This window comes from Pavona decussata, unplaced genomic scaffold (genome assembly GCF_977016875.1).
Source record: "Pavona decussata unplaced genomic scaffold, jaPavDecu1.1 SCAFFOLD_156, whole genome shotgun sequence".
NCBI lineage: Eukaryota > Metazoa > Cnidaria > Anthozoa > Scleractinia > Agariciidae > Pavona > Pavona decussata.
The window spans coordinates 3,872,333-3,885,931 of NW_028145568.1; the positions used below are offsets into that span (position 1 = coordinate 3,872,333).

At 38.4% G+C, this 13,599-nt stretch overlaps 2 protein-coding genes across 2 annotated transcripts; both read left to right on the top strand.

Annotated features, from left to right (window-relative positions):
* The first annotated feature begins 2,398 nt into the window (after nt 1-2,398).
* LOC146465392 (melanopsin-A-like) lies at nt 2,399-3,512 on the top strand. Its single transcript, XM_085128784.1, has one exon. The coding sequence runs from the start codon at nt 2,405-2,407 to the stop codon at nt 3,371-3,373; it is 969 nt and encodes a 322-aa protein (XP_084984910.1). The 5' UTR covers nt 2,399-2,404; the 3' UTR covers nt 3,374-3,512.
* Nucleotides 3,513-9,336: 5,824 nt separating this feature from the next.
* LOC146465393 (melanopsin-A-like) lies at nt 9,337-11,572 on the top strand. Its single transcript, XM_085128777.1, has one exon. It carries the CDS (start codon nt 9,788-9,790, stop codon nt 10,757-10,759), a length of 972 nt encoding a protein of 323 aa, XP_084984903.1. The 5' UTR covers nt 9,337-9,787; the 3' UTR covers nt 10,760-11,572.
* The last annotated feature ends 2,027 nt before the right edge of the window (nt 11,573-13,599 follow it).

Below are 13,599 nucleotides of genomic sequence, written 5' to 3' on the forward strand. Positions count from 1 at the left end.
GTCCAGTTAAGGAGATTGAAACCTATGTAGCCGCAGCCTCTGAGTTACGGGTTTCCGTGACAAACGGCTACCTGTTTCGACCGACTAATCCTCAAGGCCATATTGTGAACAAACCATTTGCAAGCTCATCAGCAGAAGCCTGTTTGAAGCTGTATTTGAGAGAAGCTCGAATCGACGAGGGAGAAACGCTACACAGCTTTCGTTCGGTCTCAACTATAACATTAGCATTATCTGGCTCCCAGCTGGCAGACATAATGTCTCATGTAGGACGGAACAACAAAGAGACTGCCCTTCACTACATGAAATTAGCGGAGGTGCTTCGTTTCGGCAGCCCCTCTCGTTTACTGTCCGCAGACTGTTCCGCGACATCAGCCCAAACAGAGATTTACATGGAACTCAACCGTCTGAAAAACTTTGTATCCGCTTTTCCGCGCACTTCCCAACTTTAATGCATTTTGTTTATACACTTTATGCGTTTTTTAGGAAGGGGTATCTTGAGTTTGGGATCCTGAGAAGGGGAATGCTTTGTGGTCCTGTGATTTGGGTCTTTAGGACACACTTTAACAAAGAGACTGTCGGTGCCCATCTCAATAGTATGTGAGAGAAAGAGAACGCTGAGAATAAAGTACTATTCTCAGCGGTCTCACCTCTCACATATAAAAGGAGATGAGACAAAATGAACAATGCCATTCTGTCGATCCAGCGAAGTGTCGTAGTATAAAATGCAGCTCACGGTATTCCTTGCCTTGGCGTTCTCTCTTTCGCCAATCTCCAAGTTTCGTCCTGTGTTTGATTTTTCCCTACCCAAAACCTCCCTTTTTTCCTCTTCAGAACATTCATCAACAGGACGAGACTGTCGGTGCCCAATCTTAATAGTATGAGAGAGAGAGAGAACGCTGAGAATAAAGTACTTTTTTAAAGGAAATAAGTGGTGGCTCTTTGTAGATTTCTTGTAGGAAAGGCTGGTTCTGTATTAAGTGCCATTTTCCCATTAAAACATGTTTGAGGTTGGGCACTGATGGTTGATGTTGTGGTACGAAAGGCAATATTTATTTGGGGGTGTTGTTTTATTGCTTCAATGCCGATGACCTTTCTGTAAATTTGACATCTAGTAAATTTTTTTCAATCAGATTATTTGGGTAGCCTCTAGCAAGGACTCGAGATGAAATTTTTTTAATATTTTCCTCAAATGTTGTTTTTGAGGAGTTTGTTCGTAGGAGTCTTAGAGCTTTGTACGTTCTTAACAAAACCTTTTTGACTCCTGGCGGGTGGCTAGAGGAAAAATGCGTGTATTGAAAGGTTTCAGTCGGCTTGAAATGTGTTGTAATATCCAGTATGGAATGATGATGGAATCAATTGCCCTTGTTTACAACTGCATCCAGGAATGTAGTGTCGGCATTTGAGATTTCAGCCGTAATTTGATTGTTGGATGATATGAGTTTCCTTGTTCGATGAACCGTTCTATATCGTGTTTACCAGTGTCCCACAGAGAAAAAATATCGTCAATGTGACGTTTCCAAACTATAGGTTTTACGACGCTTTGGCTAATAATTTGTGTTTTAATGTTGGCCATAAAAATGCTTGCAAAAGCAAAGGCCATTTTTGTGCCTATGGCAGTACCATGGATTTGGAGGTAGTTCCTACCATTGAATTAGGTGTTTGTCACCTAAAACTTTAATAACAAGTCACATCAACTGTGTTAGCGTACTAAAACAACCCTCTTAACTGAAGAAATCAAAACAATCTTAGAAAACAAAATTCTACGTTTGAAGTATTTTTCTTAAAAACTCCATTTGTCTAATTGGGTGCCCTAGTTTAATAGGGCGAAATCAAAAGTAAGAATCTGTTTTAGTAAGCCAAGATTAATGACAAAGTACGAAAGGAAAGGTAAAATAATGAAGCAAGAGCAGATCCTTCATTTCCCATGGGCCTTGCAGAACTACTATGTGAATGATTGGGGTTTGCTTTGTTGCCGTGCCGGTTCCATTTGTATGAAGGCTTTCAATCACCTCTGGACATCTTTTTGCTCATTTCAGCTGATAGCTTCCGTCTGAATTAAATCCACTTAAATCCAAGGAGTAAGGTTGGTAGCCCTCACATTGCACACTTCCTGACGTATTTTCATTGTCCGGTTGAAACGGGGCGCAGCAGTCGTTATCTTGGGAAATGCTGTCTAGGAACGACACATCATCAAATTAATAACCTTTGATATTACCAAGTGGGCGTCAAAAGCTCTCATTAGCCATAAAATTATATCATTAAATCGTACACTCCCTGCGGTGAAACAGAAAAGAAACCAATGTTATTAACATAAGGCATTTGTGCCACAGCTACCTTTGTATTTTTGTGGCTAAAACAGCTAGAGTTCCATCAGAATTCTAAAAAAGCCGTCCTAACAAAAAAAATGGACGCCTTGCGCAAGTGGAGCATTGCTTTTTTGACCATTGAAATTGTGGTATGCTTCCTTGGATTATTCTTTAATGCCTTAGTGATCTTTACAATGTATAAGAATACATTTCGCCTGTCAGCACCTAGTTACCTCATCTTCAGTATCGCTGTGAGTGATTTCCTTTCAAGTTCGGTGGCTGTTCCATTTTCCATCGCAAGACACTTCAGAAAGGAATGGCCTTTTGGCATGGCGGGTTGTCAGGCTCATGCGTTTATTATTTTTTTGCTGGCACTTGTCTCGCTCTCTCACTTGGCCGCCATTTCAGCAGGCAAATACTTGACTATCACAAGGTCGGTCTCGAGACAGTCCTATTTGAACAAGAAAACAGTAATGGTCGTAATCCTCACGTCTTGGAGTTTGTCCTTTGGCTTTAGCGCTATTCCTCTGGTGTTATGGTCAAGACTTTATGGCTTGGAAGGTATCCGCGAAACATGCTCAGATGAGCACGACTCGTTTCTTCCATCTTATAAGGCCTATTTTGGAACTGTATTTTTCATTTGCTATATCCTAGCATTGTCAGTAATCATGTTTTCATATTACAACATCCACCAAGTTTCCAAGAATATTGTTTATAACACTGGCCAGATGGGTGGTTTACCTGCAGTAACGGTGACTCAAGCCCTTCTGAAAAGGCATCGCAAATCTGCCATGTACTTCTTGATTGTCATAACTGCCTTTATGCTGTCGTGGTCTCCTTATGCTGTAGTGTCATTCCTGATAGTCCTTCGGGTAAATTTAAATCCCTTTGCTACGAGTGCATGCAGTGTGTTCGCCAAAACTTCCTTTTTCCTCAACCCAATTTTGTATGCCATTACTTCTCGTAAGTTTCGAAGGCGTATGGTCATTGCCGTTCCTATAACAAGACGAATTCGAAGGGTAAGACCGGCTGTTTTACCTTCGAGCATAGGACCACTTGCCCTGTGAAAAAACACACACAAACAAAAATTACGTAACGTTGCCATACCAGGTGCAACATTTCATAGAGAATATCAAACATAGGCTAAAGTATAATGAGTGGTCTTCATGAAGACTTCAACCTTGTTTCGGTATGCAACGGCCTAAGGTCAAGTGCTATAGAGATTTTCTATTCTAGCTTCTAGACGGTAATATTTGGCACAGCTATTCCTTGGGCATTAACCTTAATTTTAAACAACTGTGGTTAAAGTGCTGCTGATCCTGAGAAGCACAATCACATTTGACTGTCTTTAGTTGATTCGTTTGAAAAAAAACCCGGCGACAATGTTTAAACATCTCTGCGAAGTTCGTCACCAAATAAAATACTTAAAAAACGAAACCGAACCGAACAAAACCGTTATTTCAGCTTTTCCAAAAGTGTTGGCATTTCAATCCGTAAGGCTAACTTAGTTACTTCGGTCATTGCTTTTGCGTTCTTGGATGAAACCGTTTTAGTTCGCCATTCAATTTAATTTTCAGAGGTACCCTGACACTTACCACACGTCTCACAGGGAAGCGATTTCAAGACGCGATTTAAAGGAAATCTTTAATCATGTGGTATGAACCCTATTTTAGTACGAAATTTTTTTTTTATTTTTTTTTTAACTTGAGACGATACAGTTTGTGCGATCGATGCCCATCGAGTCTTGGTTTCTGTCCAACAAATCTAGAGTTGTGAACCATTCAGGCTTACGATTTCTTGTGAACCTTAGCCATAACCTACCTGAAGATTGTATTCTAGCATACCCTTGAAAATTACCCTCTGCTGTCAACATTCTCATTAACCATGCAGTTTAGAACTGTTTTCCTTGAACAGTTGTTTTCCTGGCACCATCCCGGTTTTTCTTATGAAGAGTTACTCGTTGGCGTTAAGGTAGAACAGCTGAAAGTAACTTCTGCTCTAATTCTAGGCTGTCTTTTAAATAAGCGTTGTGAAATTGATAAATAACTCACAAAAACAAGCTCTATAGAACCTTTTCGAACTGAGACAAAATATATGGTATACTAACATGCTAGATTAGAAACAGGAAGATGAAAGTTTATCGTAAATGTGTCGGCTTCCGTTTAATATCTACACTCCACGATTGCAGCACTACTTGAAGCTACTGATAGTTGGGCTATAAATACTGATCGCGGATTCGTCAACGCTGTTGTCTTTTAAAACCTTAAAAAAGGTCTTTGATACAGTTGATCACGATATTTTGCTACGTAAATTGCAATATTATGGGATACATCGGTCTAGTCTTAAATGGTTTGCTTTTTACTTACATAATCGAACTCAAATTTGTCATATGAATTGTTGCAAGTCAACCCCTAACTTTTTTTTATGTGCGGTGTTCCACAATGAACAATTCTAGGACCTCCGGTTTTTTCGTTATACATCAATGACCGCAGTTTTCATTAAGCAGACCACACCAGCTTGACGTTTGCTAGCAAGCTTACTCTAAACGTGACAAAAACGGAGTTTTTGCTAATTGCATCCAGGCAGAAGTTATCGAATCTTTCAGAGTCCTTCTCTAACTATAAATGATATGGCTGTTGAGCAGGTAGCATCAGCTAAATCTCTTCGGGTCTACATCGACCAAACTTTAAATAGGGAATGTCATATAGAAATTAAAAAGATTGACACATACGATATCAAATCCCATTTAATACTTTAATCAATGTTTATTATAGCCTTGTTCAACCTCACTTCGATTATTGTAACGAGGTGTGGGGAAACTGTAACAGAGACCTTTCTGATAAGCTTCAAAAGCGCAACCCGCATTTTGGTTTTGGTGTCTGCTGGTTATGATAGTAATTTGAATGATTTGTTCAAGGCACCAGGATGGCGAAAACTCTGTCATCAAAGATTAGACAAGAAATCTATTAAGATGTATAAAATTTTAATTAAACGGGATGGCACCACAATATTTAAGATCATGTTAATTTGTTTTTCGCGATAATGTGAATTCTTATCATTTAAGGATTACTAAAAACACACTAACTCTTCCACAACTCCGCACTGGTTATTTAAAGAGAAGTATCTCATAAAGTGGAGATCAGTTGTGGAACAGTTTACCCTAGAATTACGCCAAGCGACTTCTTTAAATGGTTTTAAAGACTAAACTGAGTCGCCACAGATTTAGGTAAGATTTTAAACACGGCCTGCAAGAAAAGCAGCATCTATTGTTGCAATTTTTTCTTTTCCTTTTATAATTGTAGTTCTGTAGATAAATAGTAAGTTGATAATGATAATTATGTAGCTAATGGAATTACCATATCTAAATAAAGTGTCGTGTCGTATTGTATCTGAGTATGTTCGCTATTTATAAACAGAAATGCAATTATAGTTGAAATCGACTGGGTTTTCGGAGGGTATTTGAGAATCGGATTAAAAAAAAAAAGATTCAAAAAAAAGTTGAGTTTGCTGATGTGTTGACGGTTCCATGGACTTTTAGGTAATTTTTTCTCTAACCTGGATGGAACGTTTTAACAATGCTTTAAAGTAATCCGTGACTACTCAGTCAACCCTGAGTTTTTAAGGTGCTTGTTTTTCACCTGCCGGAAAGAATTACAAAAATAATCGTGTTGAATCTAAGGAATATTGTAACACCGTGAAATCTACTCTTTTTCATAAACCTTTTGTAATACTTTGCTGTAAACTGTGGAAGAGATCAAATATATTTACAATTCAATGGACGCGATCTCACGAAATTCAGACAATGCGCGGAACTATTATTTCCTACAAATTTATTAAAGAGACAATAAATGATCAGGTCGCAGAAATGCGAGTGCTTACCGCGGCATTTGTTATGGTTGAAACGCTTCGATGGACAAAATGTTGTTTTTTCTTTAATAAAAAGACCTGAAGTAGCGTTATGTAGCAAAAGAAGAAACAGTGAAACTCATGAACGATACACGACAAGTGCAGAACGATCGTTGGAGTCGGTGGTTTACCCGTCTTGCTCAAATTGTTACTCATTCTTACTAATTATCAAATCTGTCACCCACCCATCGCAAAATATATAGTGCTCTCAGAAAAAAATCTGTTTGGTGGAGTTTAAAATGCAAGAAGCGATTTCAATCTCGAAAATATTTTAAAGCGGGTGAATAGTCCAAATATGGAAACATCCGGTTTTTTGGCTCTTGTCTCAAAAACAAAAGCTCAAAAATCGGATGCGGTCGCACGCCAAAGCAATATTCGCTCATTTCATATGATAACTTTGTTATTTAGCATAGTCAACATAAGACCGCGGATGTAATAAGAGGATAATCTATCGCAATTAACGAATATTAGACAATATGGTAAAGAACGAGATGATAAATTATTTATCCGGTAATAAAACGTTTATGACGCTTTTTTTTATTACCGTACTAGCTGTTGCACGCTCCTCACGAGATGATAAAAGATTGCTTCCGCAAAACCTGGGGATGAAGGGTTCAATTATTGCTACCCCGTTTACGCTATTTTAAATGAGAGGTGCATGTCTGTCTATCGATTTTATTGTGCTTTGTCACCAAAGATGGTTGCATTTACCAAAACAAGGCGATTGTATCAACGATCCCATAATATAAGTGATCAATAATAGCTAGGATTGTCGATCAGCAATCAAGTTTTCTTGGCGATAATATTAACAAAATCAGTTTTAAAATAAAACTGCAGATAATCCCTCAAGAAAATTTGACTTGCAGGCAGTACTGTCAGTAGGGTACCAAACGTATTGAGGAGAGGAGGGGGATGGACGCCGTTCCCCTCTACAGTATTTCAACGTATCCTAGGGTACTTCTACCTTCTAGTTTGGGAGGCCAAAGCTTTCAGAAGCTTTAGAATTTTCTCGGTTCAAACTGTTTTCCTATGACAAGTGACTTTTGCGTGTTGACCAGAGTGCTAATATTTTTCACATATTTTTTTCCCCTAAGTTTTCCTTTGTATTTTGCTTTTCTGGTCGATCTTACCAACTTGTTTATGATTTCAATCCGTTTTTTTTTTTCCATTGGATTTGATTCAGTCTACATGGTGAATCAAATAAGGCGGACATACAAATGAATAACGTGACCTTATGATGATAATACACTAAAAAATATTAGTAACAAAAACCAAGGGATGAAATGTAAATGCAGAAAAATATGGCCGATTCGAAAAGTCGTTGACATGGAAACATCAAGTCACCTGGGATGAAATTAATATGTTCATATCGTGCCAAACGAGAAGACAACGAAGAAGAGCTGAGTGAGAAGCTTTGTAGTGGTATGTCGTCACTGGCTTCACTAGTTCAACAAGAAGGGTGTTGAGCAAGTTCTTTATACAATCGTTGATGGCAATTGGTTGCTTTCTCGTACACATAAGAGTCTTTCTGGCCAAATCAATGACCAAAAAATAGTTCCTTTTTCGTTTTTTTTTTCTTTTTAAGCTTCCTTTAAGTGTCTGATTTCATATCATATGAACAATATACTCTTTCTCTCGATAACCCTACTATATTTATTAATTTATATTTTGCTTTTACGTTCAGAACTTAATCTTTCGATACCAAAGGAACTCATTTTAATGTATTGATATTGATGTCCGTGATATTTTGCAAATTTAAAACATTAGAATTTTTCATAAACGTCCAAACTAAATTTGAACTTGGTCTAGCTCCGTCTGAGAAATACTGGTGGTACACAACACCACAATTATACAATCCATGTGAATTATGTTAAAATGAAATTCATAGACGAAGCAGGTGGTATCACCTCTGTTTTAGTCCCCGTTTTCATTAGCCAAAAATAAATATTTGAATTGGTGGAAATGTTGAAATAATGGTATGGTTTTCTTAGGAACCACTCGACTAGTACACAAAAACTAGAATTAGAAATGGATTACAAATTGAAAAGTTCTACACAATGTAAAAAAAAAAACTACAAGTTTGGTTTGTTCCTCCTTCGAGAACTCACTTGGTATTTTCTTTTTGCTCTAAGAATAATTTTGTGGACAAATTCGAGGAAAAGTATTTTGGTAAAATGCCCGAGATAAGGGTCCTTTAGACATCTTATCGATCGATTCGTACATTAAAACACCTTCACGATAGTAATCCGTAGAAGCATTTTCCCGTTGGACACTTTTTTCACGTCTTGGCGTGCTTTTCTATAGGTATACTTTATGTTATATTTAATGCTCCAAAAGATGCAAGCTGTAACACAATTAATAAAAGCGGCAAGAAGGGCTACAGCCGATCACAAACGTAGATGTGAGAATTACCCATGTAAAAATTAAAAGACCTCTCGGTTTAACAGAAAAAAATGCCCTTCTTCGAACTTGATTTGTTAATTTTTCTTTTTCTTTTCTCTTTTTCATTTCTTTTCCTTTGCAATGTTTACACCCTAAAAATCCGGCACAATCGCTCCCAATCACATTTCATCGTTTTACATAAATTCGGTCACACTATCTCTTTGGTACAACACCGATGGAAAAAGTAATCCGTTTGAATGCGTTTCCCTCTTTGAAATTAGTTTAAGACATGTGACTGGAGATATCAAGCTTTAAAACCTCGGCTGCCCTCATTTCGTTGAGTGCATACAATTTTGTTTTCTTTTAATGTGCTTTAGATCACAAATACCGCTGAAATTCGTTAAAAACATGAATGAGATATCCTTTTATTTTTCCTTGGTTAAAAGCCATACAACCTGTTATCAAATTAGACGCAGTTTTTTTGCCTTTATCACTAATTAAATGGTTGGAAGCAATAAAAGCATCGCCAATGGGAGTTTTCAAGCCGCAATTTAAAAGCTTAAGAGAACAATTTTTAATCTTAAAAAGTTTCAGTTGACACAACTTATGCCCTTAAGCGTAGTGCAATCTTTATTGCCATTGTCTGTTTTTCAACCACATCTTGCAATTAAATTGTAAATGGACCAAACAACTAAAGCTGGTTGGCATGTTCTGGTTTATTTGTTTTCATGCTATGAAAATGTACTACATAAGCAGATCGTTTAAGAGCGAGCATTTTAAATTGTTAAGACAGCAAATCAGACAAACTCACGGTAACCAAAACGTTCAAAGATAAAATTTAGGAGCGGATAACATTTTGGATGAAATGTAGCAGCTGGCAAAGAATTCTGCGTTCAAGACCAACGTTAATGACATTGGCCTTACGTTGATTTTTTTTAAAAACTAAAGTCTCGTCGCTATCAGAGAACGGAAAAGGCCTTCAATTATACTGAACAAGATACCACAGGCTGCGCGTTATTAACTGGCTCCTCTTTTCTGAAAAAAAAAAAAAACAAACAAACAAAACAAAACAAACAAAAAAAGCGTTCATGAGTAAATATCACAAGACAAGCACCGTCGTAAACTTGCTGTCTGCGTTGTCAGAGGAAGATCGCAACCTGTGACAGCGAAGCACATTGAGGAAAACCACGGCGATGGACGACTTCGGCAAGTGGAGCACTGTTTTCGTAACCATCGAAATGGTGGTAGGCTTCCTAGGAATATTTTTCAACTCTTTGGTAATTCTTACAATCTGTAAGAACACATTTCGCCTGTCAGCACCAAGCTACCTCATCCTCAGTATCGCTGTGAGTGATTTCCTTTCTTGTTCGATAGCTGTTCCATTTTCCATCGCAAGACACTTCCAAAAGGAATGGTCGTTTGGAATGGCGGGGTGCCAAGCTCATGCGTTCGTGATATTTCTGCACGTACTTGTCTCGCTCTGCCACTTGGCAGCCATTTCGGTCGGAAAGCATTTGACAGTCACTAAATCTGTTTCCAGACAGTCGTACTTTAATATGAAGAGAGTGATACGCGTGATCTGCATGTCTTGGATTTTCTCTTTGGCCTTAAGCGTTGCTCCTTTGATAATCTGGTCAAGAATTTATGGCTTGGAAGGATTGCACGGAGTATGCTCAGATAGACAAGAACCATCATTTGCCAGTGAAGAGGCATATTTTGGGATTGTATTTTTCGCTTGCTATGTTTTAGCATTGGCCGTGATAACGTTTTGTTATTACGAGATCCATAAAATTTCTAAAAATATCGTGTACAACGTTAATCAGAGAGGTGGTTTACCTGCCATGAAGTCGACAAGGGCTCTTGTAAGGAGGCACAACAGATCTGCCATGTACTTTTTAACGGTTATAGCTGCCTTTATGTTGTCATGGTCCCCCTATGCCCTTGTCTCATTTCTCATAGTTCTACGGGTTAAGCTGAATCCCATTGCTACCAGTGCATGCAGTGTGTTAGCCAAAACTTCGTTTTTCCTTAACCCAATTCTTTACGCGATACAGTCTCGCAAGTTTCGAAGGCGTATGGTGATTGTAGCTCCTGCAACCAGGCCTAATCGATTGGCTAGACGGGCAGCTGTTTTACCTACCAGCGTAGGACCACTGGCCCTCTGAAATGGAACCATATCACTATTTTCTGTCATTTTTCTGTCTACTGTGCTTTGGCGGGATTGGTTTCTGACATCATGATGCCAAATACTTAGCCAAGGAGGCTTGAGCCTCTTTTCCAAGCAAATATGCCCACGGTCATGTCTCTTGCCACGTCCACCATATTTCTGATGATGCTGTTTTCGCTGAGAAGAAATACTTAGAACGCTTGTTTCAAAGTGACTGAAGGCTGCAAAGAGCTGTTCGGCACTGTCAAAAAGACTCGCTAACCTCTGATACCATACCCAAACCTGCCAATAGATAATTCAGAAAGTAAGTTTCCTGTGGCTAGTCTTTTTGAGGACAAGTTTTGTTTTCAAGTTTCGGGTGTAACAAAACATTGGCTAATTCAGCTCACCGACAAGTGTCTTTGTTAGAAAACTAGCGAAACACTCGTTGAACAAGGAACTTCTTTAGGAAAACGGGTTAATTAAGGACCTATTGGATGACGTATAACAAGAGGAGTCCCGACCAGCTCAAACCGATACCCTGTTTCCTCACGTTAAAGATTGCTTTGGGTTTCAACATCCGCCAGATTTCGTTGTTTTCTCGACTGGGATACTGCTTAGCTTAACACCTGGTACTGCAAATCGGAATTTTACATACATTTAAGGCAATTGCTTGTTCGACAGAGACAAGCTTGCTAGAACTAGCTTAGGATAGCAGACCGTTCATTTCAAACATTTAACTGTGAAGACGTTTGAAGCTAAGGATCTACAGCCATTCAATCCGTTCTTAAATGAAAATAAAAAGCCACTAGCACATTTTCATACGCCATCACGGAATTCGTTCGCAGTTACCAAAACCACTTTTGAAAGTGCTTAACTACATTTGGGGGGCAAAAAATCGGGCTTCGAATTTTTAGTGTAGTCTGTTTCTTCTTTTTCATTCCTTACACATAATAATCTAGCAAGAAACGGCAATAAAATTGGTTCTCATGCCTACTTCATTTAACTATTCGCAATGTTCTGGGTTTTGGTAGCAATCACATGTACAGTCCTCCCACCCAAAGAGCTTTGCGGATATTAATAGGTAATTAATGGCATTTTATCGTGCGTATGAACTAAATAATAATTGCGCAGACTGTCTATTATCTGCGAAATGCATCACCGATTATCTTTGCACTGGACATAACAAATGATCAATTACCCCAAAATGTGCCACAAATGACCCTCAAGGAGGTACCAATTTCTCGAGCCCAGACCGGAATTGTACCCTTATGAAGACCAAAAATTATTCCATCGGTTTAACTGTCACCGGTCTGTGAATAATTGGCGGTACATTTTGTGAATGATTACGATTCTCGTGCTTTGTTTCACTAAATTTTTCAATGTTTTGTAAAAGAAGGGCTAATACAATGTTCGCAAATTGAAATTTCACATGTAACCCTTTATACGACTGACTGATAAACTTCTGAAATCTGATTTTAGAGACGAGCAGTATGCCACATTATGACAACCACGAGATTTTATGTCAAATTCGATTGAATTCTTGTAGTTCTGGTTCCTTCTGAGAGGTTTCCTGTTGCTATAGGATCTTTTATGCTGGATCGTTATTCCCAATGGAGAAACGTCGATGTAATTTCGGTTTATATCGTAGGTCGTGTTAGTTTTTAGTTATTGCAACAATGCTGCTTTTGATCTGTACAAACTTTGAAATGTAAAGGGTTTTGGCGAGCTATTTATTGACTCTATTTAGACCAAAATTTTTTGTACTTGGGTCCAGAGGGAGGCGGACTTCGTTCTCCCGCCATAACTGTATCACAGTGCAACTTACAGGGTGAATAGTACGTTCAAAAGTATTTTCTATAAGGCGCGTAACGGCGATGAAGGAATGGCTTCGTATGGTGTGATAATTACGTCACGATTTCCAAGCGGCCACCATCGTGGATCCGTCAGCCTGGATTCCCTCAAAACTTCATAAAGCCATCCAAATTGAGCAAAAATTAAGTTCTAAAAAGCGAAGAAAAGTACTCTGAACTGATCCCAAAACATGACGGTTAATGTAAAGAAGTTTTTTTATTATTATAAATAGAATATTCAATTTTTTGAAAAACTTACCTGCCGATATTCGGTTGCCATGGCAACATGAACATCAACTTCAATGTATATTAATCATCACACCAAATCGTTTCTAGACAAATTCTGAAAGAGTCATAAAGTTCGGTGGTGCTTGGTCACAAGTCTGTGCTGGTAGAATCCTCTCCCCGGTCTAGACAGAATTAAAATTGAAAACAGTGACTGCTGGCTTGAGTCATATATTATATTTGCCCGATTCCAGAAGAAGTTGAGCTTCAACAATTTTAAATATCTTATCCAAAATTGAGAAAATATAAAGTGTAGCTTTGTAAAACGGTAACGTGTTTGTGTGACTTTCACCATCAGTTAACGGTAGTGTACTCTTGGCTTTCATCTGCTAAAGATCGAAACATGCGACGGATCCCTTTTTTAAGAGCAGAAAATAATGAGTACTGTTCGCATCTGTGAAGACATCCTCCGAGTAGGAGGTCTCTTGTTAAGTGATTGACGTATAGTAATCAGCTTGTTCCTTTATAGAAGATTTAAAGAGAACAATTTTACACATCTTAAAGTAAACTTACTTTTCATGAAAAAGTAGCGCCGTAAATTAATTCAAAGTGTCGTTCTACTCGAATAGGGTGGGGTCTTTCCCTGACTATGACGAGTCTTTGTAGTAAAATGTGGTCACAAATTTCTGCAGTGCTGTTAGAGTGGAAGTTTGGTGTTGTTACGAAAGGTGGTAGCCATCGTGGTTTGAAACGGTGGCTCCTTTGACTCGATTTGTGAGCT

Coding starts and splice junctions, on each gene's coding strand:
- LOC146465392 (XM_085128784.1), top strand. CDS start 2,405: ATGGACGCCTTGCGCAAGTGGAGCATTGCTTTTTTGACCATTGAAATT.
- LOC146465393 (XM_085128777.1), top strand. CDS start 9,788: ATGGACGACTTCGGCAAGTGGAGCACTGTTTTCGTAACCATCGAAATG.